General features: G+C 42.3%; 1 protein-coding gene across 5 annotated transcripts in view; it reads left to right on the top strand.

The window, feature by feature from the left end:
* lrp4 (low density lipoprotein receptor-related protein 4) overlaps nt 1-24,896 on the top strand; it is a 402,640-nt gene that overhangs the window by 171,147 nt on the left and 206,597 nt on the right. For all 5 annotated transcript variants that reach the window (XM_043705467.2, XM_043705466.2, XM_043705468.2 and 2 more), the window contains exon 2: nt 5,134-5,286. In XM_043705467.2, coding sequence (XP_043561402.2) covers nt 5,134-5,286 — 153 coding nt within the window. The remainder of the gene's footprint in view (nt 1-5,133; nt 5,287-24,896) is intronic.

Raw genomic sequence — 24,896 nt, 5'->3', positions numbered from 1 at the left:
GATCGTGGAGTGGAGTTGGTCTGAATGATGTTATTGTGATGGGGAGAGGTGATTGTCATTGGAAGGATTTCAGTGTTTTCTAATTGGGCTGGACCAGGAAGCCGATGGAGGTCAGTGCATGCAGGGGGTGATGGATAGACGGAACACTGGTGTGAGATAAGCTACAAGGCTTCCAGTGTTTTGAGTGAGTTCCAATTCCTGGAGGAAAAGGACCATCTAGGAGAGCATTGGAATAGTCAGCCCTGGGAGTAACAATACGATGGATAAGGGCTTCAGCAGCAGATGAGCTGAGGTGGAGACCGAAACTGACTGAACGGCGATGAGTTTTGGATACTGGAGTATTAGGAAGACACCACAATTGAAACAAATCCTCCTTGCTGGAAAGTTTTGGCTGATTTGCCCGCCCTCCTTTAATAACACAGGGATACTGAGGTCAGGTCAAGTCTTTCTGGCCCATGTAACTTCAATCCTAGCAATCATTCACTCATTTATTAATTTGTTGTGTGCCAGATTGCCCAGATGTTTCTATGTGAATGTACATTGGAAGAATGGAAATGTGCCTTTTGAGTAAACTGCATTATCACATGCGAAAGGGTATTCTCGTAACTATGGGCTCAAATGACCTGTTGCACATTTGAATTCAGATTTCAAGCATCTACTGTATTTTGCTTTTGCTTATATTGGTTCCTCTCTGGTTTTATAATCATTGCAACTGCGAAAATTTGTTATGACCATCATTGCTCACCAATGAAGACTTTTTCTTGAGTTTCATGTTTTCTGGTGATGCTCATTGACAGCAGCTTCTACACTGGGCTGTCAGTTCTGCTGACTGGAAACTTGTTTGAAGCAAATTTAATTCTAGTTATTTCAGAATGTAGCTAATTATACAGACCAGAGTTCAAACACCACAAGACTTCAATTATTCAGTGTAACATGCACCATCAGGTCTCCTTTAACCTGTTGCTTATTGCTGTCCAACCTCTGTGGAATAAATAAACTGACATTTTGTTGTGTATTTACTGTTGGGTCAGAACTATCTATGTTCATGGATAACAGTTTGAAGACTGTACTTTACTTTATTTCCTATCCAAAGCTGTTACTGGTCACCATAGTATGGTAAGACCCTTTTCTTTAACTGATTACCCACTGGATACAGTTTGATACATTCTCTTGCCCTTGGTATAAAAAGATGGCTTACTCCCTCTTATTAAACTAGTGAAAAGCACCAATTTTTGGATAATCTTTAATTCCTATTCAAAGATTTGCTGCTGCATTTTGTTCGGTTGTGATAGGTACCATGGGATCTGTGTTTGCCTGTTCCTTATTGTTTTAAAAAGAACCTAAAGGCAATGTGTTTAATTTCATTTGAGGAGTTCCAATCAAAATCTTCATGCTTCAGAATTTAAGCAGGAAATGCAAAGCAGCCCAGGCATCATATGTGGAGTGAAGAGGCGAGTTAACAGTTCTGATGTGGACTGCTCATCTATACTGAAGCATGAGGGAAATGGAGAGTCTGTGCTGACTAAAAACACTCTTTCATTGAAATGACAGTGGGGCAGTCCTGATTCATCAGGGCACCCAATCCCCCTCCATTCCACAATCCATTGAGTTGTGTGAATGCTTTACAGTTGTTGCTTTGAATGAACTCTTACACTGAGGAGCTGATCTTTTTTGTTCCAGTCATTTTGTCAGATGGCGATGAGGAAAAATCTCTTCCTTCAGCAGGCAGTTAATCTTTGGGATTCTCTATCCCAGAGGACCTTGTGCTGATTAAGGATGGGATTGATCGATTTGGAGTTTGGCCGCACAAGGACACAGAGCTAGATTGAGGAAGTGGGGTTGATATGAAAGATCAGCCATGATCTTAGTGAATGGTGTGGAGTAGGGTCATACTTGCTGGTATTTATTGACTCTGCCATCTGGCTTTCTCTAGTTGCAGTAATCTTTGGTGAAATTACCTATGTTATTAAAGAGCCATTTTAGTTATTTTCTCAGGTCTGGACCACCTGGGCCGTCTAATGTTTTCATGTTTGCTCAACATTGGTTGTCATCATACTTAACCTGTGCACAGGGACACAAAGCAAGAAGTATAGTTTAACAGATCTAGATTTGTGCCGCCTGGGATTGTCTCATCTCATAAAGATCTGGAGACAGCTGCCATGACTTGCCGTAGAGTTCATGACCCCGACAGCATGTCAGTGGGGTTGTGACCTCAGTTGTGGAATCTTGGATCTGTCGTGTCTGGGGTTCCTAAACCGGGTCATGACCCCTTTGACATGTACTTGGGGTCGCAAATTCTGAGGCAGTAATGTCAGCTGTCGAGTGAAGGCACAGGTTTAACAGTCCTGAGATGTTTCCTTCTGAATTATTCTCCACCCACCTGTCCAGATGTGTGACGAAACATCTCAGCGGCAGAAGAGATTGAGCCCAGAAGAAGAGAGACTATCAGGGCACCACCAGGCTCTGAGGCCATTTTAAATGCGTGTAATCTTAAGAACATTTTTCCCAGTGAGTGTGGCCTATTCCAGTGAGATCTGAGGCTCCATCGCTGATGTCAAAAGATAAATGTCTTGGTTATTGTGATGAGTTGTTTGAGCCCCAACCCCAATCAACAACCTTTCCAATCTTCTTTTTCACTCTGGGATTGCTGCAAATGTGAAGCCTTACAATGGGGTCACCCAGAAGGAAGGTTTAAGAAATTCTGAAAGGAATAACAATATGGTGTTGACATCACATGGAAAAGGAGAGATAAGCAAGATCTATAACTTCTGCCTGAAGCAGCTAACATTGTACCACGAGATTCAGGATGTAGGAGGGAGTGAGATTTTTTTAGGTAGGAATTTTCTCACCGTGAGGTTTGCGATTCGACCAGAGCTCAGAAATTCTTCCCCATTTTGGATGTTTATTTTTTAAGAGTGATATGATAAAAATTATTGTCTTTAAATCAAATGTTTTACATCTAGTAGGGTTGTCAAATTGAAGCAGTGAGTTATCAGGGCAGCTGACATGATCTGAGTAAGTGAATTGTGCAGAAGGAATTCACTATAATTAAAGAGGAAGTTAGGTGTAACGATTCAAATTGCCTTTACATGAAGGCAAATTTCGATCCAGCAAAAGCTGATGAAAGTACAAACTTGTAAGACTGGATTTTCAACGGGCCGACAGTCGGGACCCAGACCTGGATGTGATGTCAGGATCCCACTGAAGTCCGTTTTGAGTTTAAGGGTCATGTACGGGCTGGAAATGGAAAACTCACTTGGCAACAATTAACAGCCACTCAAACACCTCAAGGATCAATTTTAATGACCGGTCCATTCAGGGTTGCAATTTTTACTTTTTAAACCCGACTAGATTATATATTCTTGTGCATGTTGGATACTGCGTTCACTACAGGGTCAAAGTAGTTTGTTTTTATTTGTTCCAAAAGTTGGCCAGCGTTGAACCTTTTGCTGGTCTATGATTGGTTTCTGCTGTCTTTCTTCTCCTCGCTGTCAGAGGAGCTGCCTCTTTTTAATCTGACAGACCCCAATATGGCTGCCGTCTGTCTGTGTTGCTAGCACTGTGTTAGGAAGCTTCCAGCTCAGGGCACTAGTATTTTAAAATTACTTCATAAATCAATCGAGGTGAGGCATGAAATGGAGTCCCAGAATTGGAACAGAGTTTTGGCCCTTGGATTCAGCACAATAAATACGAACCAACCTCTGCTTCATTATCTTGTTCATAAATACTGCTTGCTATGTTGAACACAGTGAAATTTGTAAAAGCTGTATGAACTGAATTGTAAAATGCTGATCTTGACATGTTTACTTTGTGAACATGCAATGTAGCTGACAGCAGGAGCAAATCCTGTCCTGCCACTTTCTCTATTTGACAAATTAAAATCATCTCGCCCAACATAGCATTAAGTTATGTCTATCAGATGTGTCGATTGGTTTTGTTGCTTGGTAATTAGACAGAACTGAGACGCAATGGGAGGAACACATGTATTATGCAAGTTGAAGAGAAACAAATCTTTGTCTTTTCTCAGAGAGCTGTGACAGCCCACAGTGAGACCATAATTTGTATAACACAGTCTTTGAGATTAAAGACTATGTCCATTTCATTTCCTGTTGGAAACTGTTCTTAAACAGTAGCAGATCCAAAAATAATGAACAGCTTTAAAGAAATCTGGTGCACATTTGCTTTACAAAATCCTTTCTTTTTCAAGAAGATTCTTTGCTATAAATATGAATACTATCTACAGTGTGACTCGTGTTTGAAATGGTTGAGGTTAACATGGAAGAAAGTGGCCATTGTCAACAATCAGCAGCCTTCCAGAGTGTAAATTGTTGTGATTGTTTGTTTGAAATTTGGCATTCTTGCATTTGTCCTGATGAATGCAAGACAAAGCTCTGCCAACATGTCCCTTTTCAGTGTGTACAAGGGATACTATTTCAATTCATGATAACAAGTCTGTGTAACAGTTGACACCACCAGAATGGAACTTTTATTAAAGTATTTAAGCTTTGTTAGATTTGTTTAAAAGGACCATAAGAGGCCATTTACATTTTGGTTAGCATAGCTACTAAAACATTCCAACTTTCAAAGCATCAGTCTCTAACATAATTCCAAGAATGAAAATAAATTGAGGACAGCATTGGCCCAGCATGCACGAGTTATTTGGAAATATGTCTGGTTTAAACCCAATCCATTATTTTCTTTTCTGCAAAGGCGCGTGAGTTAGAATAAAACCATAATATGAATATTTAAACTATGCCAACAGATATTATTGAACCTCATCTCTTTGAACCTTCCAGCAAGGAGATTTATTGTGTTAATACAAAGCTACATTTCTTCATGGTATTGCTTGCTTTTTCTTTTGCCTTGTATGTTTTGAATATGGAAAGGTTTATTATGTAACTGGGAGCTGGTTTTATTTAAGCAGGATTTGTATAGAATTTGCAAAATGGAAATGAGTGGTTAAGATGCATTGGCATGTTTTGGTATTTATCCACGTCGCAAAGTATAATTACAATGCCGTACTCTGAAGGTCCTGATTATAAATGGATTTCTGGAACAACTCTGATACCACACTTCTACTGTTCAGCAATCTTCCGTTGAATACACAGGAATATTTTTTTTGTCTCCCTGCAGGCGTGACAGGATCAGGAGGCAGTGAATGTTCATGTGGCAGGAATCATTTCACTTGTGCAGTGAGTGCCTTTGGCGAATGTACCTGTATACCTGCCCAATGGCAATGTGATGGGGACAATGACTGTGGTGACCATAGTGATGAAGATGGCTGCAGTAAGTAACCCATTCAGTTACTGAAAACTAATCGAGAGTTCTTCTGTTAGTTTCATTCGTACTGCTGGGCTAATTTGCTGCAATGGTCCAGTTATCGTAGTTGTTGATTTTTCTGTCTCATTCTTTAAAATGATCCTCTTCTATTGTTGTTTTCACAATCTTTTGTTAGCCGTTGTGTTTTGACTACAGTACTGTTTGCATAAGAATGATTTTGTCCTTTAGAATCTAAATTTCTAATTGCTGTACGTCAAATACATCAAGATGCTGATGGTGAGTGGCCCTACCTAACAAGAAAGAAAACGGACAGCTTGCTAGCTCTTTGTGATTATATCTGTAACGTGACGACGCTTCATACCATTTGGGGTTCACAATTATGGAGCACCAATTTCCAGGTGTACAACTTTAGGAAAATACTATATAATATGGAAAGACAGGCAGATGTTCAGTAGTGACCAGGGAACACCTTGGAAGGCAAGAAACACAAGGCCCCAAGATGAGCAAAAGTAGCCTCAAACTGTGAATGGATTGGAAGGTTGATCAAAAAGATGTTAGAAAGAAAATTGCGTTTCAGCAATTCTGAAGCAAAGAGCAGCGAGCTGCACTGGGAAGGCTACAACAGCAGAACGACAAAAACCTTATGGACTGGTGAAGAAGAGCCTGAATTAGCTGAAGACACTGAACACAGTCACAGGAAATTCTGTAACGCGAAGGTAACAACTGGGGAGAGGTGAAAGTCTCAAAAGCTGCTGGTGGAGATGATGATTTAGTATGGACTAATGGATGTTTTCAGTGGGTGAGTGTGTGGCAGTCTCTCTGAATAAGGATGGTGCTCACTCACAGCAGGACCTACAAATGGGGTCTTTTGTTGCTGTAATGTGGAGGTTGTAAAGCTGTAGCTATCACCACAGTTGATTAGGAAACTCCCCTGCTCTCGCCAGCTGCTATCACTTTTGGAAGGATTTACAAATGAATAATCAGTGAGTTCTGGCCATCGCCATTCGATGTTCTGACCCTGAGGTAAGGATGCTGTGACTGCACCCACACAAGACCCCTTTTCTCAATAATTACTTGTTTAAAAACTGGAAATATCGGTCATGTTCTCCATTGAAGGAGATGACCAAGGTTTGCGCACTTACATGAGATGAAGAATATTCTTAAAGGGTTCAAACTTATCAAATCCCCAAGGTAAAATGGTTTCTACTCCAGGATATCAGGGATGGTCTCGGATGAAGTGGGAGACTCTAATACTGCTTTGAGTTTGATTCTATTGGCCCTCCCTGCTGCTTGGTGCCCAGACACTGATGGAGGATGAATTCTAAGGACTTATAAAATTTTACCTGAGAACAGAAATTCCCTGAGGAATGCCTTTTGAGATAAGTCAGATATTGAACAAGACAGAAAAATCATTTGTAGAAATGATTTTAAGTGCATCTGTGTGAGTAGGCCAAAGTTTCTAACCAATTGAAGAATTTGGCACATGTATTTTCATAAAATTTGTATTATTTCAATAACTTATGTGCATCTTCCCCCTTTTGACTTTTAATATTTGCTCAGAGTTACTTCAAATGACTGTGAATCTATAAACATTTGTGTCACATTCTGGAATTTCCAGATACACCAATATGTTGTATTTATCAATCAAGAGAAATAACCTTTAAACATGATGTGCTGGAGCAGATTTCTGCCTGTACTGTACAATTTTCACCTCCCACACCTAAAAGTACTACCTTGTTACAAGAAAGTTTGACATCCACCATCAACCCCTCAGACCTCAACCAAGTGACCTTTGTTCATGTCAATACTTAGTTTGAACAGAAAAAGTGGAGGTATCAAAGACAAAATTGATCATCTTGTTTCAGATTAATGACTGGCTATTTACCAGATATTGAAAAGGTTCAGCTTTGTCATTTTGATCACTCCTGTCTTTCACGCATCTGTCATGATCCCACCTGGTGCACTGTTAGACAATTCAGATCCCAGAATGAAACCTGCTTTGATTTTTTTTTTCAATTCCTATTCCTGATGAAGGGTTTTTGCCCGAAACATCAACTCTCCTGCTCCTTGGATGCTGCCTGACCAGCTGTTGCTTTTCCAGCCCCACTTTTCAACCTTGACATTTTTCCTCATTTAGTTTGTTACCACGGTGATTAGTCCAAGTCATATTCACATGAAGCTGCACATTTTCTTCAATAACAGAACATAGGTTTATGACACAAAAGAAATACAAATCACAAACCAAGCTGTCTGAAAAGAGAAGACAATTAGAATGATCTTACACCACAGCAAAACAAAGCTTCATATTGTTTCCCAACACTAGTACTGTTGGAATATTGTGTGCAATTCTGGTCTCCTTCCTATCGGAAAGATGTTGGGAAACTTGAAAGGGTTCAGAAAAGATTTACAAGGATGTTGCCAGGGTTGGAGGATCTGAGCTACAGGGAGAGGCTGAACAGGCTGGAGCTGTTTTCACTGGAGCGTCAGAGGCTAAGGGGTGACCTTATAGAGGTTTACAAAATTGAGGGGCATGGATAGGGTATATAAGCAAAGTCTTTTCCCTGGGGTCAGGGAGTCCAGAACTAGAGGGCATAGGTTTAGAGTGAGAGGGGAAAGATATAAAAGAGACCTATGGGGCAACCTTTTCACACAGAGGGTGGTACATGTATGGAATGAGTTGCCAGGGGAAGTGGTGGAGGCTCGTACAATTGCAACATTTAAGAGGCATTTGGATGGATATATGAATAGGAAGGGTTTGGAGGTATATGGGCCGGGTGCTGGCAGGTGGGACTAGATTGGGTAGGGATATCTGGTCGGCATGGACGGGTTGGACCAAAGAGTCTGTTTCCATGCTGTACATCTCTATGTCTCTAATCATCACACAGACTCAAGTCCAGAGAAATTACATCCCTATCTCAAATCTTTGTGTTTCTACTTAAACAAAAACCTGACTGTTTCTTTGCTGTGAAATGTGGAGTCAACTTGATGAGACTGTTCCAAGTTGACGACATGATCTTCACACATAACTGACAGCCTAAAGTTACTCCGTTCTAATAATCTGCAGATTTTTTCATTGCATTTTGGAAATTTCCTTGAGCCCCATCTCTTTGACGGGGCCAGGTTCAGACCAGTTAACCTCAGAAGAAGTGAGAACATTTCAGTTTCTCTCCAAGTGCCTGTCCTCCTGCTTGTTGGGCACCCACGTAAGTTGGCATGTGGTCTCCTCTTGGGCAGCAACACCTTGATGGTCACAACTTCAAACTCGCCAATAGCCACAGGGTCTCAGCAAGAGAACATTAGTTTTACACATGAAAGTGCTGGAGAAACCCAACTGCCCTGGCAGCGTCTGACAACAGAGAAACAGAGTTGACATTTTTTATTCCAAAGAGTCATATTGGAACTTTGGATTAGAGTGGTGCTGGAAGAACACAGCAGTTCAGGCAGCATCCGAGGAGCAGTAAAATTGACGTTTTGGGCAAAAGCCAGGCAGGTAGGAATACAGGCAGAGCGCTTGAAGGGTAGAGAGGTAAGTGAGAGGAGGGTGGGGGTGGGGAGAAAGTAGCATAGAGTACAATAGGTGAGTGGGGGAGGGGATGAAAGTGATAGGTCGGGGGGGAGGGTGGAGTGGATAGGTGGAAAAGAAGATAGGCAGGTAGGGCAGGGTATGAGGATGGTGCTGAGCTGGAAGTTTGGAACTGGGGTGAGGTGGGGGAAGGGGAAATGAGGAAACTGGTGAAGTCCACATTGATGTCCTGGGGTTGAAGTGTTCCAAGGCGGAAGATGAGGCGTTCTGCCTCCAGGTGTCTGGTGGTAAGGGAGCAGTGGTGAAGGAGGCCCAGGACCTCCATGTCCTCGGCAGAGTGAGAGGAGGAGTTGAAATGTTGGGCCACAGGGCGGTGTGGTTGATTGGTGCGGGTGTCCCGGAGATGTTCCCTAAAGCGCTCTGCTAGGAGGCGTCCAGTCTCCCCAGTGTAGAGGAGACCGCATCTGGAGCAACAGATACAATAAATGATATTGGTGGATGTGCAGGTAAAACTTTGATGGATGTGGAAGGCTCCTTTAGGGCCTTGGATGGAGGTGAGGGAGGAGGTGTGGGTGCAGGTTTTGCAATTCCTGCGGTGGCAGGGGAAGGTGCCAGGATGGGAGGTTGGGTTGTAGGGGGGGCGTGGACCTGACTGTTTATACCTCTTTGGAATAGTGGGCCATTGCAGTTCCGTCTTCTCAAGCTTTATAAATCCACTGTTTAATGTTTATAGAAGATAGTAGATTATAAAGGGAAGTGATCAAGGGAAGAAAGTGAGAACAGAATACTGAGGTGGATGATGAGCATGTTGAATAGCAAGCAGGCTTGAGGGCCGAATGACCTGTTTCTGCTCCTGTTTCTAAAATCTGCACTCCATTGTCAGTGCTCGTCTGTAGAATTTACTAATTTAGGTATGGGGCGGGGGGAAGGTAGATGATCAGTACTGTAAATTTGAGCATTATATAGAAATAACATCTTTCTTTTACTTGGTCCATTACTGTACTTTTATTTCAAACCGTTACATTACTCAGTTATCCATGCCTAACTAATTAAAATGCAGCTAGTGATAAATTGAATTTCTGTAACCTCTGTATGACTTTTTTTTCTATACAGAAATAAACACAGCCTCCTCCTATGCAGGCGATTACAGTGAAACTCCATTAGGAATTTTTTTTAATAATGTAGAATGCTGTCTTTGGATTCAAGGCAGTTTTTAACATTGTGCTAAATAATTTAATGCAGAAGCTGACCTAATTCCAAGTTACGCCTGTAAATCTCGACAGTATGTCATGTCAGGCCTCCTTGATAGAATTGAATCAAAACAAAGTTGATAATTTGATGGCCTTGGCGGAGGTTTATGACAAATTCATGGTCTGAATTTTGAAGGAAGATGCTATCAATTAATTAAAGCAAATGGTCTCGAAACTCAGTAAGTTTGTTTCTTTTACGAAACAGTAAAAAGAAATGTCTCTGTGTAACTAATTCAATCTCGGACAGTTGCTTCTGCCATTCCAGTAGAAATGTCTGTAGCGACTGAAACACACTGTAATCAGAGCCAAACAAGGCATTGGCTAAAAGGTTTATTTCACACGTGGATTAGAACATAGAACATAGAACATAGAACAATACAGCGCAGAACAGGCCCTTTGGCCCTTGATGTTACGCCGACCTGTGAACTATTCTCGGTTCGACCCCTACACTATCCCATCATCATCCATGTGCTTATCCAACCAAATAGATTTTTTCCCGACAATCAACAATGGATTCATGGTCATCGCTAAATTTGTAATTCCAGATTTTTATTGAATTCAAATTCCACTATCCGTTACAGTGGGATTCAAACTCAGGTCCCCAGAACATGCCCTGGGTCTGTGGATTAACAGTGCAATGATAATACCACAAGGCCATCACCTCCCCTAAGGATTCTTTGTCCTTGTCCAATGTAAGAGCAGTGCTTGTAGATATTTTTAATGAGGAGTGTTATGACACACCTCTGGAGAGCTGATGTGATTCTAACCTGGGTCACTTACCTCAGTGATATCAACACTACCACTGCAGCGCCAAGACCCTCCCTCAGTAGATATTTTTCTAATCAACATGTTTAGGAATATATAATGGGATATAATGGAGATAGATATAGCGATATAATGATGAGGACCCGTCTACTAAAGTGGTATGGGCTGAGGTTTGAAACAGGAGAGGTCACCCTGCTGGGAGCTTTTTAATAGGCTTCCGCAAAGTTCCAGGGATGTGGAGGAGAGAATTGGCAAAATGATTATGGGTAGGAGTGAAAGGAACAGGGTGGTCATTATGGGGGACTTTAACTTCCCCAATATTGACTTGAAATGCTATAACTCTAGTACGTTGGATTGATCAGTTTTTGACCAATGTGTGCAGGAGGGTTTCCTGACAGTATGTCGAAGGGCTGACAAGAGGGGAGGCCACACTGGATCTAGTGCTTTGGTGTGTGATTTAGTGGTAGGTGAGCACTTTGGAGAGAATGACCATATTCGTTATTTTTAATTTAGTAATGGAAAGGGATAGGTACATGCCACAGGGCAAGAGTTATAAATGGGGGAAGGGCAATTATAATGGGATTAGGCAAGACTTGGGAGGCATAGAATAGGATAGCAAAATGCAGGGGATGAGGACAATCAAAATGGGGAGCTGGTTTAAGGAACAGGTATTGCATTTCTTTGATAGGTATGTCCCTGTCAGGCAGGGAGGAAGTGATAAGGTAAGGGAAATGTGGTTTAGATGAGATTCTCTATAATGTGGAAACAGGCCCTTCGGCCCAACCAATTCACATCAACCCTCCGAAGAGCAACCCACCCAGATCCACTTCCCTCTGACTAATGCACCTAGCACTGTGGGCAATTTAGCATGGCCAATTCACCTGACCTGCACATCTTTGGACTGTGGGAGGAAACCAGAGCACGCAGAGGAAACCCATGCAGACACTGGGAGAACGTGAAAACTCCACACAGACAGTTGCCCAAGGCTGTAATTGAACATGGGACCCTGTTTCTGTGAGGCAGCAGTGCTAACCACTGAGCCACCATGCTGCCCTAAAGAAATTGGACCTCTTGCTAAGCAGAAGAGGGAGGCTTGTGTGACTTGAGACGAGATGGTTCAGCTGAGACAATGGAGAATTACAGATTAGCTAGGAAGGACTTAGAGAGTTAAGAAATGCAAGGAGGCGACATGCATAGTCTTTAGCAGGTAGAATAAAGGGGAACCGTAAAGCTTTCTACAGATATGTGAGGAATAAAAGGATGACTAGGGTAGGAATAGGGCCACTCAAAGACAGAAGTGGCAAGTTGTATGTGGACCCTGTGGAGATCGGAGAGGTGCTAATCGAATATTTCTTATCTGTTTTCACTCAGGAAAAGGAGAATATTATAGAGGAGAAGACTGAGATACGGGCTATTAGACTAGAAAGAATTGAGGTTAGTGAGGAGGAGGTGTTATTAATTCTAGAAGTTAGAAAGTAGGTAAGTCCCCTGGGCCGGATGGGATTTATCCGAGGATTCTCTGGGAAGCTCGGAAGAGATAGTAAAGCCTTTTGGCCTTGATCTTTGAGTTGTCATTGTCTACAGGTTTAGTACCAGAGGACTGGAGGTTTGTAAATGTTGTGCCCTTGCTCACGAAGGGCAATAGCGATGACCCAGCTAATTATAGACCAGTGAGCTGTATGTCTGTTGTAGAAAAAGCTTTGGAAGGGATTTTAAGAGATAGGATTTATAATCATCTAACAAGCAACAATTTGATTGGAGATAGTCAACATGGTTTTGTCAAGGGCACGTCATGTCTCACAAACCTCTAATTTTTTTTGAGAAGGTGACCAAGCATGTAAATGAGGTAGGGCAGTTGACATGGAATACATGGACTTCAGTAAAGCCTTTAATAAGGTTCCACATGGTAGGCTGTTGGAGAAAATGCAGAGGCATGGAATTGAGGGTGATTGAGCAGTTTGGATTAGAAACTGGCTTTCTGGAAGAAGGCAGAGAGTGGTGGTTGATGGAAAACATTCAGCCTGGAGTCCAGTGTGCCACAAGGATCTGTTTTGGACCACTGCTGTTCATCATTTTTATTTATAAATGACTTGGATGTAGGCATAGGTGGATGGGTTAGTAAGTTTGCAGATGACACTAAAGTTGGTGGAGTGGTGGACAGTGTGGAAAAATGTTGCAGGGGAACTTGGATAAACTGCAGAATTGGGCTGAGAGGTGGAAAATGGAATTCAGAGCAGATAAATGTGAGGTGATTCACTTTGAGAAGAATAACGGGAAGGCAGAATACTGGGTCAATGGAAAGATTCTTGGTAGTATGGCTGTGCAGAGGGATTTTGGTGTCCAAGTACATAGATCCCTGAAAGTTGCCACCTAGGTTGATAGTGCTGTTAAGAAAACATACGGTGTGTTACCTCTTGGTAGAGGGATTGAGTTTCGGAGGCATGATGTCATGCTGTAATTGTACAAAACCCTAATGCGGCCTCACTTGGAATATTGTGTAAAATTCTGGTCACCCTATTACAGGAAGGATGTGGAAGCATTGGAAAAGGTGCAGAAGAGATTAACCAGGATGTTGCCTGGTCTGGAGGGAAGGTCTTATGAGGAAAGGCTAGGGGACTTGCATCTGTTTTCAATGGAGAGAAGAAGGCTAAGAGGGGATTTGATAGAGGCGTACAAGATGATCAGAGGATTTGATAGGGTGGACAGTGAGAGTCTTTTTTTCTAGAATGATGATGTCAGCTTATACGAGGGGGCATAGCTGCAAATTGAGGGGTGATAAATTTAAGACAGGTATCAGAGGCAGGTTCTTTACTCAGAGAGTGGTAAGGACATAGAATCCCTTGCCTGCCAATGTAGTTAATTCAGGCACATTAGGGAGATTTAAACAGTCCTTGGATAAGCACATGGATGATAATGGGATAGTGTAAGGGGGTAGGCTTAGATTAGTTTACAGGTCAGCGCAACATCAAGGACTGAAGGGCCTGTTCTGCGCTGTGTTGTTCTATGTCTATGACTCTATGTTCTTTGGAGCAGATGATCCCAGGCCTTCTAACATAGAGTCAGTGACACTACCACTGTAATACAAGAACCCCCACAGTGCCTGTATTTTTTTAATCAATCTGTTCAGAGATATACTGACACATCTCTGGAGCAGATGGGACATGAACTCAGGCCTCCTAGCTCAAAGATAAGAACACTACAGCACAAGAGGGCCCAACCAGTAGAGCTTGTAAAAAAAAATTTAACCTTTTTTTTCCTAATCAACATGTTCAGAGATATTATTGCACACCTTTGGAGCAGGTGGGACTTATAACATGGAATCCCTACAGTGTGGAAAGAGGCCATTCAGCCTATTGAGTCCACACCAACCCTCCAAAGAGCACCCCAACCCCTACCCTATTCCTCTAACCCTGCATTCCCATGACTAATGCACCTCGTCCACACATGCTGAGAAAGTATGGGCAGATTTTCATGGCTAATCCACTTAACTTGCATATCTTTGGGCTGTGGGAGGAAACTGGAGCACCCGGAGGAAACCCACGCAGACACAGGGAGAATGTGCAAACTCCACACAGACAGTCGCCCCGAGTGTGGAGTCAATCCCAAGTTAATGGCGCTGTGAGGCAGTGCTGCTAACCACTGAGCCACATGCTGCCCTGACCTTCCATTCCAGGGGTAGGGACATTGCCTCTATACCAGAGAGGGCCACCTCTAGTTGTGCTGGTAAAACTCCAGCTGTGATGTTTCTCAGTCAGCTATCATTGAAAAAGTCTCACTGTGGTACATGGGGAAGGTGTTACCTCCATAATCACTGCTGGGTCAGAAGTTTCACTTGAAAATTGTAAGACAGTTTGTGAGCAGCAAAATAAGTGCTCAGATGTTGGCAGAACTGCCAGTTGTTGAGAGGATGATGGTGTGTTACATTTCATTCAGGGTGTCGCAGTTACCGTGGCAATGTGCACATTTATATGCATGTTATACTCTGTTGGTATAGGTATTGATGGTAGATAGGCTCCAACTTCCTTTCTATCACATGCCTGACCAGGAAACTGTTAGAATGTTGGATCAGAGTAGGCCATTTGGCCCCTCAGATTTGTTCAGCCATTTTAGATCATAGCTGATCATCTACCTCCACTCACCTTTCCCATGCCATCCCCAAATCCCTTGACCCTTTAATGTTAAAGTTGTGAATGCTCTTGTGTGTGCGCAGAGTGAAAAGGGATGGATTGGGTTCTGGCAGGACTCCATGTGTTAGCTGGTCAGCTGTTCTGAATTCTGTACTTTAGTTCATCAGCTTGGTAAATACGTCACAAAATCACTGATGGAAGATAATTATATTCACAACATAGATATTTCTGAATATTTATACATCTGTTGCTCAAACAAAACATTAGAATTCAACCATTTCTTTCTTTACTGTTCATGATTGTCACTTAAAATGTCATTCCAGTGACCAGTGTAAAATGTTGTTTGACGTCTTTATTATAATTGGATCCAAATTGCAAATAAATGGGATAACTCTTGGTTGAAGCACATTTGTTCACATTTAATGAAATAGAGACCTGCAACTGTTAGCAACTCTCAACATTATTTGACCATTTCAATACCTGATCTGGACTGCCATTCAGTTAGAGCATGGTAGACCTACAGGTCCATTCCATTTACCATCTTAAGATAGCTGCCAGAGCAAGTGGTGAAGGCTAGTACGATTGCAACATTTAAGAGGCATCTGAATGGGTATATGAATAGGAAGGGTTTGGAGGAATATGGGCCGGATGCTGGCAGGTGGGACTAGATTGGGTTGGGATATCTGGTCGGCATGGACCGAAGGGTCTGTTTCCATACTGTACATCTCTGACTGTATGACTGTAATGTCCATTGACACAACAAGCAGGGAAATCCTCTCGATTCCAGTGTTATCATTGTCAATGTCCACAGCCTTGTAGCAGGATAGAAACCGGTAAGATCAACTGTAGTAATGTTAACGATGTCAAGAGCACAATTTGATTTTCAAATCTGGTCCTCATCTGTCTGAGAAACCCAGAACATGTTAGGTGGTATTGCTGAATATCAGACCTTCTGATCTGGTGGCCCAAGGCCAGGTCTCTAATAGGATGGCATTACCAGGGGCATTCCCAAGTGCAAGTCTCACTGCTCACCTGTGTGCAGAGTGTTGCAAATGTCCTCCCATTGATGGCACCCCCATCCAATTGGTAACCTTCTGATTTAATGCTTTTATAATACCTGGGAATGTTTACTTCTGTCTAAGGTTCAAGTGCAAATCCAGCTCCAAAAGAATATAGCAGATTCTGCACTTGCAAGTTTGCTGTAATGATGCTACATAAGGAAAGATGGTCATGTACCTAAATGGCTTAAATAAAAAGCATAATTCTAAGTGTTGAGGGAGTGGCATTTCAAATTGATTTCCAAAGTAGGACCTTTCAATCTTTATTGTTCTCTAGTTTGATGTACAGGTTTAAAATGTTCTGACATTTGAGCTTCTGTAAAAGAAATAGATTGAGCCCAGCTACATTAGAGTTGTTGGAATGTTATTGCTTCGCCACCTTTTATTTTATGACCCATTTTGACTGATAGAGTCATAAAGATGTACAGCACGAAAATGGACCATTCGGTCCAACTTGTCCATACTGACCAGCTATCCCAACCTAAATTTGGTTCAAGTAATGACAGTACCAGAACAAGGGGGTGAAACAGGAGCTGGCAATTCACCCCACTGTAAAGCTGCTTTGGTCCCAGTAATAATCAGGATGAGGAGCCTTGGTACACTTCTATTCATCTCAACTCAAGCATTGAGATAGACCCTTGGAACCTCCTGCTGTGGGCCTATCCTTGTCCAGTCTAATCAACGACTGAGGCATCAGGCACATTGTAAAAATTGATTTATGACACTGAGTCCGTGCTTTCCAGCAGAACACTGAAAACCCTTCTTAACACTCTCACAAAGCTTAAAGCTCCAAACTAATAATGTGACAGCTTACATGCATGTACATGTGTTTCTCTTATGTGTACGTATGCAAGTGTTCAGGAGTGCGTTTGATCTGGAGCACTCTCCACCTCAAATACGATTCATCTCACACTCCTAATACTTGTCAAAGTGTCATTCTGGTATAGTACTTGGGAAGTGGTGCACCATTGGGAGAGATCATCTTTTGGATGAGGCATTATTTGTTCCCATTGTTAAACATGGAGGGTCCCATTACCACTGTTAAAAACAAGAACAGGCATTGTCTTGCCCTGGATTTATCATTCAGCCTCAACCATCATGGGACTAGTTTTTATCTGCACACTTTGCTGTTTGTGAGGACAGCGTGTACTTCAATTGGCTGCCACTTTTCTCTGTATCGCAACAATGACCAAACTTCAACAGCAGTTCATTGGCTGTGCAGAGCCTAAGATGGTGAAATTTGCTATGGACCGGGTGTTTTTCTCTTTATATATGTTTAGAGAGATTAAGCAGACCTCCGCTGAGACAATTCAAACACAGCCTGTGAAGATGTGGTCTGATTTTCATCTCCCTATTGTACAAGGTGCTATTGCCCCACACACACACACACTTCTGAAATCAATTCAGGCATAGAGTTGCGCTGTAATTAGCTATGTAAGATAGGGTGAGTGTCCTAACAACAGAAGGGATGTACCTTTTCACTTTAGAGTATGTAATAAACCTCCCGTGAACACTCACCAGTGTGTTTCAACCTTTGGATTAGAGCTTTCCCTCTGCCGCCGGAATACAGTGCCACGTGTTTTCTCAGCACATTTGAGGTTGCTTTAACAAAACAATGTGAAAACTAAGATACAGGAGAGGTCCTCTGACACTGCTTGGCACAAATTGACAGGTTGGAATTCTGTTTGCTTCTGTCCAATGAAAGTCAAGCTATTAGTGCTTGCATCAGTTGTTATGGACCAGACCAATGCTGCCACACACTCCCCACACTCTTTCCCCACCCACCCCCCACCTCCCCAAACATATTAATAATTTGGAGATGCTGGTGTTGCAATGGGTTTTATGAAGTTAAAAATCTCTCAACACCAGGTTATAGTCCAACAGGTTTAATTGGAAGCACACTAGCTTTCGGAGCGCCGCTCCTTCATCAAACATATTAAGAATATCTACCTAGACCCTAAAGTATTATTATTTTAAAGATAAGTGTAAAGCGTTGCATTCCAGTTGCAATTTAATTGGCCAAACTATTCGACTTTAAGCAAAACACACTTTATTTTTACACTCAGTTAAAATGCAGACAAAATAAAAAAAAAACAAAAGAATAAGGTCATTTGTAACTCTATCGAAATGCTTAACATGATAATACATACAGTAACTGCTACTAATTCAATCTTGGCACTTGTCCTGGAGAAGAATACTTGTTTCTGAACATGTAGGGGGCATAGAGAGATTGGCTATGCTCGCTGAGTCCAGAACCCTTCATAAGGGGAGGCAGTGGCCTAGTGGTATTATTGTGAGACTGTTAATCCAGAGACCCAGGTAACAGTCTGGCAGATGATGGAATTTGAATTCAATAAATGTCTGGAATGAGTAGCCCAATGATGACCATGAAACCATTGTTATTTTCGTAAAAACTCACGTGGTTCACTAATGTCCTTTGATGTGGAGGTGCCGGGGTTGGACTGGGGTGGACAAAGTTGGAAATCACACGATACCAAGTTCTTGTCCAACAGGTTTATTTGAAATGATAAGCTTTCATAGCGCTGCTCTTTTTCAGATAAACCTGTTGGACTGTAACCAGTGTCGTGTGACTTCTTTAGGGGAGGAACCAACTGTTCTTACCTGGTCTGGCCACACTTGGCTCCAGACCCACAACAATGTGCTTGACACTTGGATGTGTAATAAATGCTGGCCTTGCCAATGATACCCACAGAATAAATGGACCTTGGCGATTAATACCACTTGATAGCCCCTTATTTGGGCTCTACGTTCAGTTAATTTGGTGGAAACATTTCATTCAGAGTGTATGGGCATCACTGGCCAGCATTAATTCTTCATCCCATGTTGCCTTTGAGAAGGTGGTGCTGCAGTTCACTTGATGTTCGGGCATCCACACAAAAATTCGATTACACATCAGTGTTGCCCTACCTTCCAAAGTGTGAGAAATAACTTTTTATTTCTTGACTTGTTCAAGACATTTGCTTAATGACAAAGAATGAATGCTTAACAGCTGGGATATGTGCATATAAAAATTAGGATCCCAAGCCTGTTATTTAGGTAAAAATGAAGAGGGCTGGTTTTTACACTCTAGTGAGATTGAAATTCAGCCTCTGCCTTCAACAGTGTGCATTAGCATAAAAAAAAGGAATAGACATGGACCCTCTGGCCTGCTGGACCATTCAGTGAGATCATGCCTGATCTGCCTCGGGCCTCAACTCCTCCTTTGTGCCACCTCAAAGCCCATGGCTCTTCTGTTTCAAGAATCTGTCTCTTCTTTAAATACTTTCCATGATCTAGCCCTCGCAATTGCAGAGAATTCAAGACATGCATCCCTAATGGGAGAATGAATTCACTTGCATCTCAGTTTTACACTAGCATCCCCTTATTCTGTAACTATGTCCCTGAGCGCAAAATCTCCTCCACTAGGAGAAGCATCTCAATATCCACACACTTTAAAAGAATTAAAATTCTGGGCGGCACCAGAGACCTGGGTTCAATTCCTGCCTCAGGCAACCGTCCGTGTGGAGTTTGCACATTCTCCCTGTGTCATGTGGGTTTCCTCCCACAGTCCACAGATGTGCAGGTTAGGTGAATTTGCCATGTTAAATTGCCCATATAGTGAAAGGGTAAATGTAGGGGAATGGGTCTGGGTGCGTTGCTCTTCGGAGGGTCGGTGTGGACTTGTTGGGCTGAAGGGCCTGTTTCCACACTGTAGGGCTTCTATGATTGTATAATCAGCCTTGTTATAAATGCTGCATGCCTTAGAGAAAGAACCTTATGCTTTGAGACTGTGCCATTATTGCATACTCAGGTCCTAATTTCTGCTGAACTTTTATGCTTATATTTTCTATCCCCTCCTGTCACAAGCTGATTATTGTTTGGCTCTTCATTACACTGCATTTTTGCTTTCCTGTTTCTCTTGAATTTTTTAAAACTTTCCTTCAATTGCAGCCTCTGCCACACTAATTTTGTCTGTGAACCTAAATGTGTAGTTCACCAAGATACAGGTCAAAGTGTGGTTCAAAGGAAACCCATGCCAGCTCTCTTGCCCCAGTACTGGTGCCAGTTCCCCAAGAATCAAACCCCACTTCTCCCAGGCCAATCATCTCTAGTCTTATTTACTGCTGGAACCTTTTGCTGACTTTTTATAAAAGAATAAAAATATTGAATTGTGAGCTGGAAATGACTGGTGAACTTTGGAACAGCACATGTTAAAAAGGATAGAAGAGTCCATACAGGCTTTGTTCATTTGTGGGGTCAGGACAGGAGGCTAATTGCAGGCTTCCCTTGATTAAAAGGATTCTAACAGACACAGTGACACCAGGAAGAGCATTGTGTTTAAATGGATAACAGAAGTTGGCTATCGATAAGGTCAGTATCTGGAAATTGGTTCTGGTAAGTCTGGAAGAGACCCTGTCAGATAACAACTGTTGAATGGTAATTAAGACCTTGGAGACAGTCAATCAGTTTATTAGTGCAGAGCCAGAATTAAAGTTCTTTTTAACGGTATTTTCTGAGAGATGGTCCTGGACTGCTGCTGAGAGAGCATGAAGATTTGAAAGCACTGTGTCTAATCTGAAACCCATAGAGTAGAAAGTTAGATGCATTGCGACCTTTGCCTGGGTGAACTGAGAAGGAGACCCTGCTCAATGTTTCAGTTAAAGCTGCCAAGGAGTTCATATTCACACTCGTGAATCAACTTGTAGCGAAAGCTATTAATCTGGCAAACTTTGTTAATTTCTTCTATTTATCCCTTAACTCTGTTAATCTGTTAATCTATCTTTTGTGTGAATGGGAGCTGAAAACAAATGTTTCATGTTTAAAGCACGGATATTAATCGGCTTACTGCGTTGTTTAATTTGCTCTGTGCTAAAGTTAATATATATCTAATAAATAGTTAACTATTATGTTTAAGATATAAAACCAGTGTCTGGAAATTAATTATTCAGTCTGAGTTTTTTTATTCAAAAGTCTGGTTAGGAAGCATTGGAGTGACTATTCTATAGAATCATAAAATGGTTACCGTGCGAAAAGATGCCTTTCATCCCACTGAGTCTACACACACCCTCCAAAGAGCAATCCAAATCCAGCCCCTTACCTTATCCCCGTAAGTCTGCATTAGACATGGCTAATTCACCTAGCCTGCACATTTTTGGACTGTGGGTGGAAACTAGAGCACCCAGAGGAAACCCATGCAGGTACAAGAAGAATATACAAACTCTACACAGGCAGTCACCTGAGGCTGGAATCAAACCTGGTGAATCAGTTTCCAGTGTTGTGAGGTAGCAGCGCTAACCACTGTGCTACCCAATTAGGGGCCTTTGATCTAATGTCACCGTGTTGCAAATCCTGAGGTAGAAAGGCAGATTTGGTTCAGCTGCGTCTGTGCCAATTTGTATGTGATACAGGTAATAATCCCGAGAATATTCCGAGAAAGTTGAGAGGTGACTTAATTGGGACATATATGATAATCAGTTGGTTAGATAGGGTGGACAGTGAGAGCCTTTATCATTGGATAGTGATGGCTAGCACAAGCAGGCATAGCTTTAAATTGAGGGGTGATAGATATAGGGCAAATAGAGAGGTAGTTTCTTTACTCTGAGTCATAGAGGTGTGGGGAACACCCTGCCTGCAATAATAGTAGACACACCAACTTTACAAGCATTTTAAATGGTCGTTGGATTGACATACGGATGAAAATGGAATAATGTAGGTTAGATGTGCGGCAGTTTGGTTTCACGGGTCGGCGCAACACAGGGCCGAAGGGCCTGTACTGTGCTGCAATGTTCTTTGTTCAATGTTCGATGACCTTTTATGGTTCTACGTTTTTACTTAGTGCTGAGCCGCTCATAACCCCTCAGCAGATACTATTTCCTAGTCCCACCTGTGTCATTGGTACCTACATAGGTAATGAATCCTTCCCACTTCATGTTGCTGCCCAGCCCAAAAGAAAAGTCTCTAACATTAGAATGAGATAGTCAGCTTAGCTTGTGGGATTCTGTTGTTTGATGCAGAGACCAGTGTCTATTCCCCTAACTGGCTGCTACATTTCTCTTTATCTCAACTCCCCCCTACCCCCTACCCCCACTGCCATTTGCATGGTGCTGTGTAACAGTGCTGTAACCAGTTTGTCTATACTCCCTGCTGGGCAAAAGTGAGGACTGGAGATCAGAGTCTAGATTAGAGTGGTGCTGGAAAAGCACAGCAGGTCAGGCAGCATCAGAGGAGCAGGAAAATGGACGTTTCGGGCAAAAACCCTTCATCAGGAATGAAGGCAGGGAGCCTCCAGGGTGGAGAGATAAATGGGAGGGGGGTGGGGCTGGGGGGGAAGGTAGCCAAGAGAACAGTATGTGGATGGAGGTGGGGATGAAGGTGATAGGTCAGAGAAGAGGGTGGAGTGGATAGGTGAGAAGGAGGATTGGCAGGTAGGACAGGTCATGAGGATGGTACTGAGCTGGAAGGTTGGAACTGGGGTAAGGTGGGGGGAGGGACTGGCACCTATCAGGCAGGGAGTAAGTTGTCAAGCGAGGGAGCCGTGGTTTATTAAAGAAGTTGAATCTCTTTTCAAGGGAAAGAAGGAGGCTTATGTAAAGATGAGATGTGAAGGCTCAGTTAGGGCACTTGACAATTACAAGTTGTCAGGAAGGACCTAAAGAGAGAGCTAAGAAGAGCCGGAAGGGGACATGAGAAGTCTTGACAGGTAGTACCAAGGAAAACCTAAAGCTTTCTATAGGTATATCAGGAATAAAAGAGCGACTAGAGAAAAATTAGGGTCAGTCAAGGACAGTAGTGGGAAGTTGTGCATGGAGTCTGAAGAGATAGGAGGGGCGCTAAATGAATATTTTTCATCAATGTTGTCGAGGAGAATGTTGAGGTACAGGCTATTAGACTAGACAGGATTGAGGTTCACAGGGAGAAGGCACTCGCATTCTGGAAAGTGTGAAAATAGATAAGTCAGATGGGATTTATCCTAGGATTCTCTGGGAAGCTAGGGAGCGCCTTTGGCTTTGATCTTTATGTCATCGTGGTCTACAGCAATAGTGCTAGAAGACTGGATGATAGCAAATCTTGTTCCCTTGTTCAAGAAGGGGAATAGAGACAACCCTCTTAATTATAGACAAGTGAGCCTGACTTCGGTTGTAGGCAAAGTTTTGGACAGGATTATAAGAGATATAACTTATAATAATTATAGAAAGGAATAATTTGATTAGGGATAGTCAACATGGTTTTGTGAAGGGTAGATAGTGCCTCACAAACCTTATTGAGGTCTTTGAGATGGTGACCAAAAAGGTGGATGAGGGGAAAGCAGTTGGCGTGTTGTATGTGGATTTCAGTAAAGCATTTGATAACGTTCCCTATGGTAGGCTATTGCAGAAAATATGGAGGCATGGGATTGAGGGCGATTTAGCAGTTTGGATCAGAAATTGGCTAGCTGAAAGAAGATAGAGGGTGGTGGTTGATGGGAAATGTTCATCCTGAAGTTCATTACTTGTGGTATATGGCAAGGTTCTGTTTTGTGGCCACTGCTGTTTGTCATTTTTATAAATCATCTGTATGAGGGCAGAGAAGGTTGAGTTAGTTAAATTGGCGGATGACACAAAGGTCAGTGGAGATGTGGACAGTGCGGAAGGATGTTGCAGGTTACAGAGGGACATAGATAAGCTGCAGAGCTGGGCTGAGAGGTGGCAAATGGAGTTTAATGCGAAAAAGTGTGAGGTGATTCACTTTGAAAGGAGCAACAGGAATAAAGAGTATTGGGCTATGGTAAGATTCTTGGTAGCGTGGATGAGCAGAGACATCTTGGTGTCCATGTGCATAGATCCCTGAAAGTTGCCATCCAGGTTGATAGGGTTGTTAAGAAGGCAAATGATGTGTTAACTTTTATTGGTAGAGGGATTGAGTTTCAGAGTCATGAAGTCATGTTGCAGCTGTACAAAACTCTGGTGCGGCCGCACTTGGAGTATTGTGTACAGTTCTGGTCACCCCATTATAGGAAGGATGTGGAAGCTTTGGAAAAGGTTCAGAGGATATTTACTAGGATGTTGGCTGGTATGGAGGGACGGTCTTATGAGGAAAGGCTGAGGGACTTGAGGCTGTTTTCGTTAGAGAGAAGGTTAAGGGTGACTTAATAGAGGCATTCAAGATGATCAGAGGAATAGATAGGGTGGACAGTGAGAGCCTTTTACCTCGGATGATGATGGCTAGCAGGAGGGGACATAGCTTTGAATTGAGGGGTGATAGATATAGGACAGATGTCAGAGGTAGGTTCTTTACTCAGAGTAGTAAGGGCATGGAATACCCTGCCTGCAGCAGTAGTGGACCCACCAACATTAAGGGCATTTAAATGGTTATTGGATAGATATATAGACGAAAATGAAATAGTATAGGTTAGATGGGCTTCAGGTTAGCGCAACATTGTGAGCTGAAGGGCCCGTACTGTGATGTAATGTTCTATGTTATATGTTCTCATGGCTTCTGCTCAGTACTTACATTTCATCAAACAGGTGACATATTTTCAATTGATGTCCGAGAATTGGTCTCCAGGATGTGTTGGGCTTCAGTGGTGAGGCATATGGCATACACAAAAAGTTCGGAATTGTTAGTAAATGTGGGAGTCAAATTACAGAAGATACATATGAAAAATGAAAACTCAAGGGTCCATTTTTACCTGGGATCAGCTATTACTGGAGCACAGACAATAGGGGTGTTAATCAGAATGATACCTCATCACTATGCTTTGATCACAAATCTCTGCACTGATTACAAAACAAAGCGAGTGCTCACCCGATTTTTCAAAAAAGGTAAGTTTGATTCCAAGAAACTATTCTTAGAAAAAAAGCAAAACTGAAACAAAAGCCATTGATTAGAGTCTTAGTGATGATGTGTGTAAGGG

Source organism: Chiloscyllium plagiosum, unplaced genomic scaffold (assembly GCF_037043375.1).
Source record: "Chiloscyllium plagiosum isolate Xiang-an unplaced genomic scaffold, Cpla_swu_hap1 HiC_scaffold_18, whole genome shotgun sequence".
Lineage (NCBI taxonomy): Eukaryota > Metazoa > Chordata > Chondrichthyes > Orectolobiformes > Hemiscylliidae > Chiloscyllium > Chiloscyllium plagiosum.
This window is presented reverse-complemented; position numbering and strand designations above follow the sequence as displayed.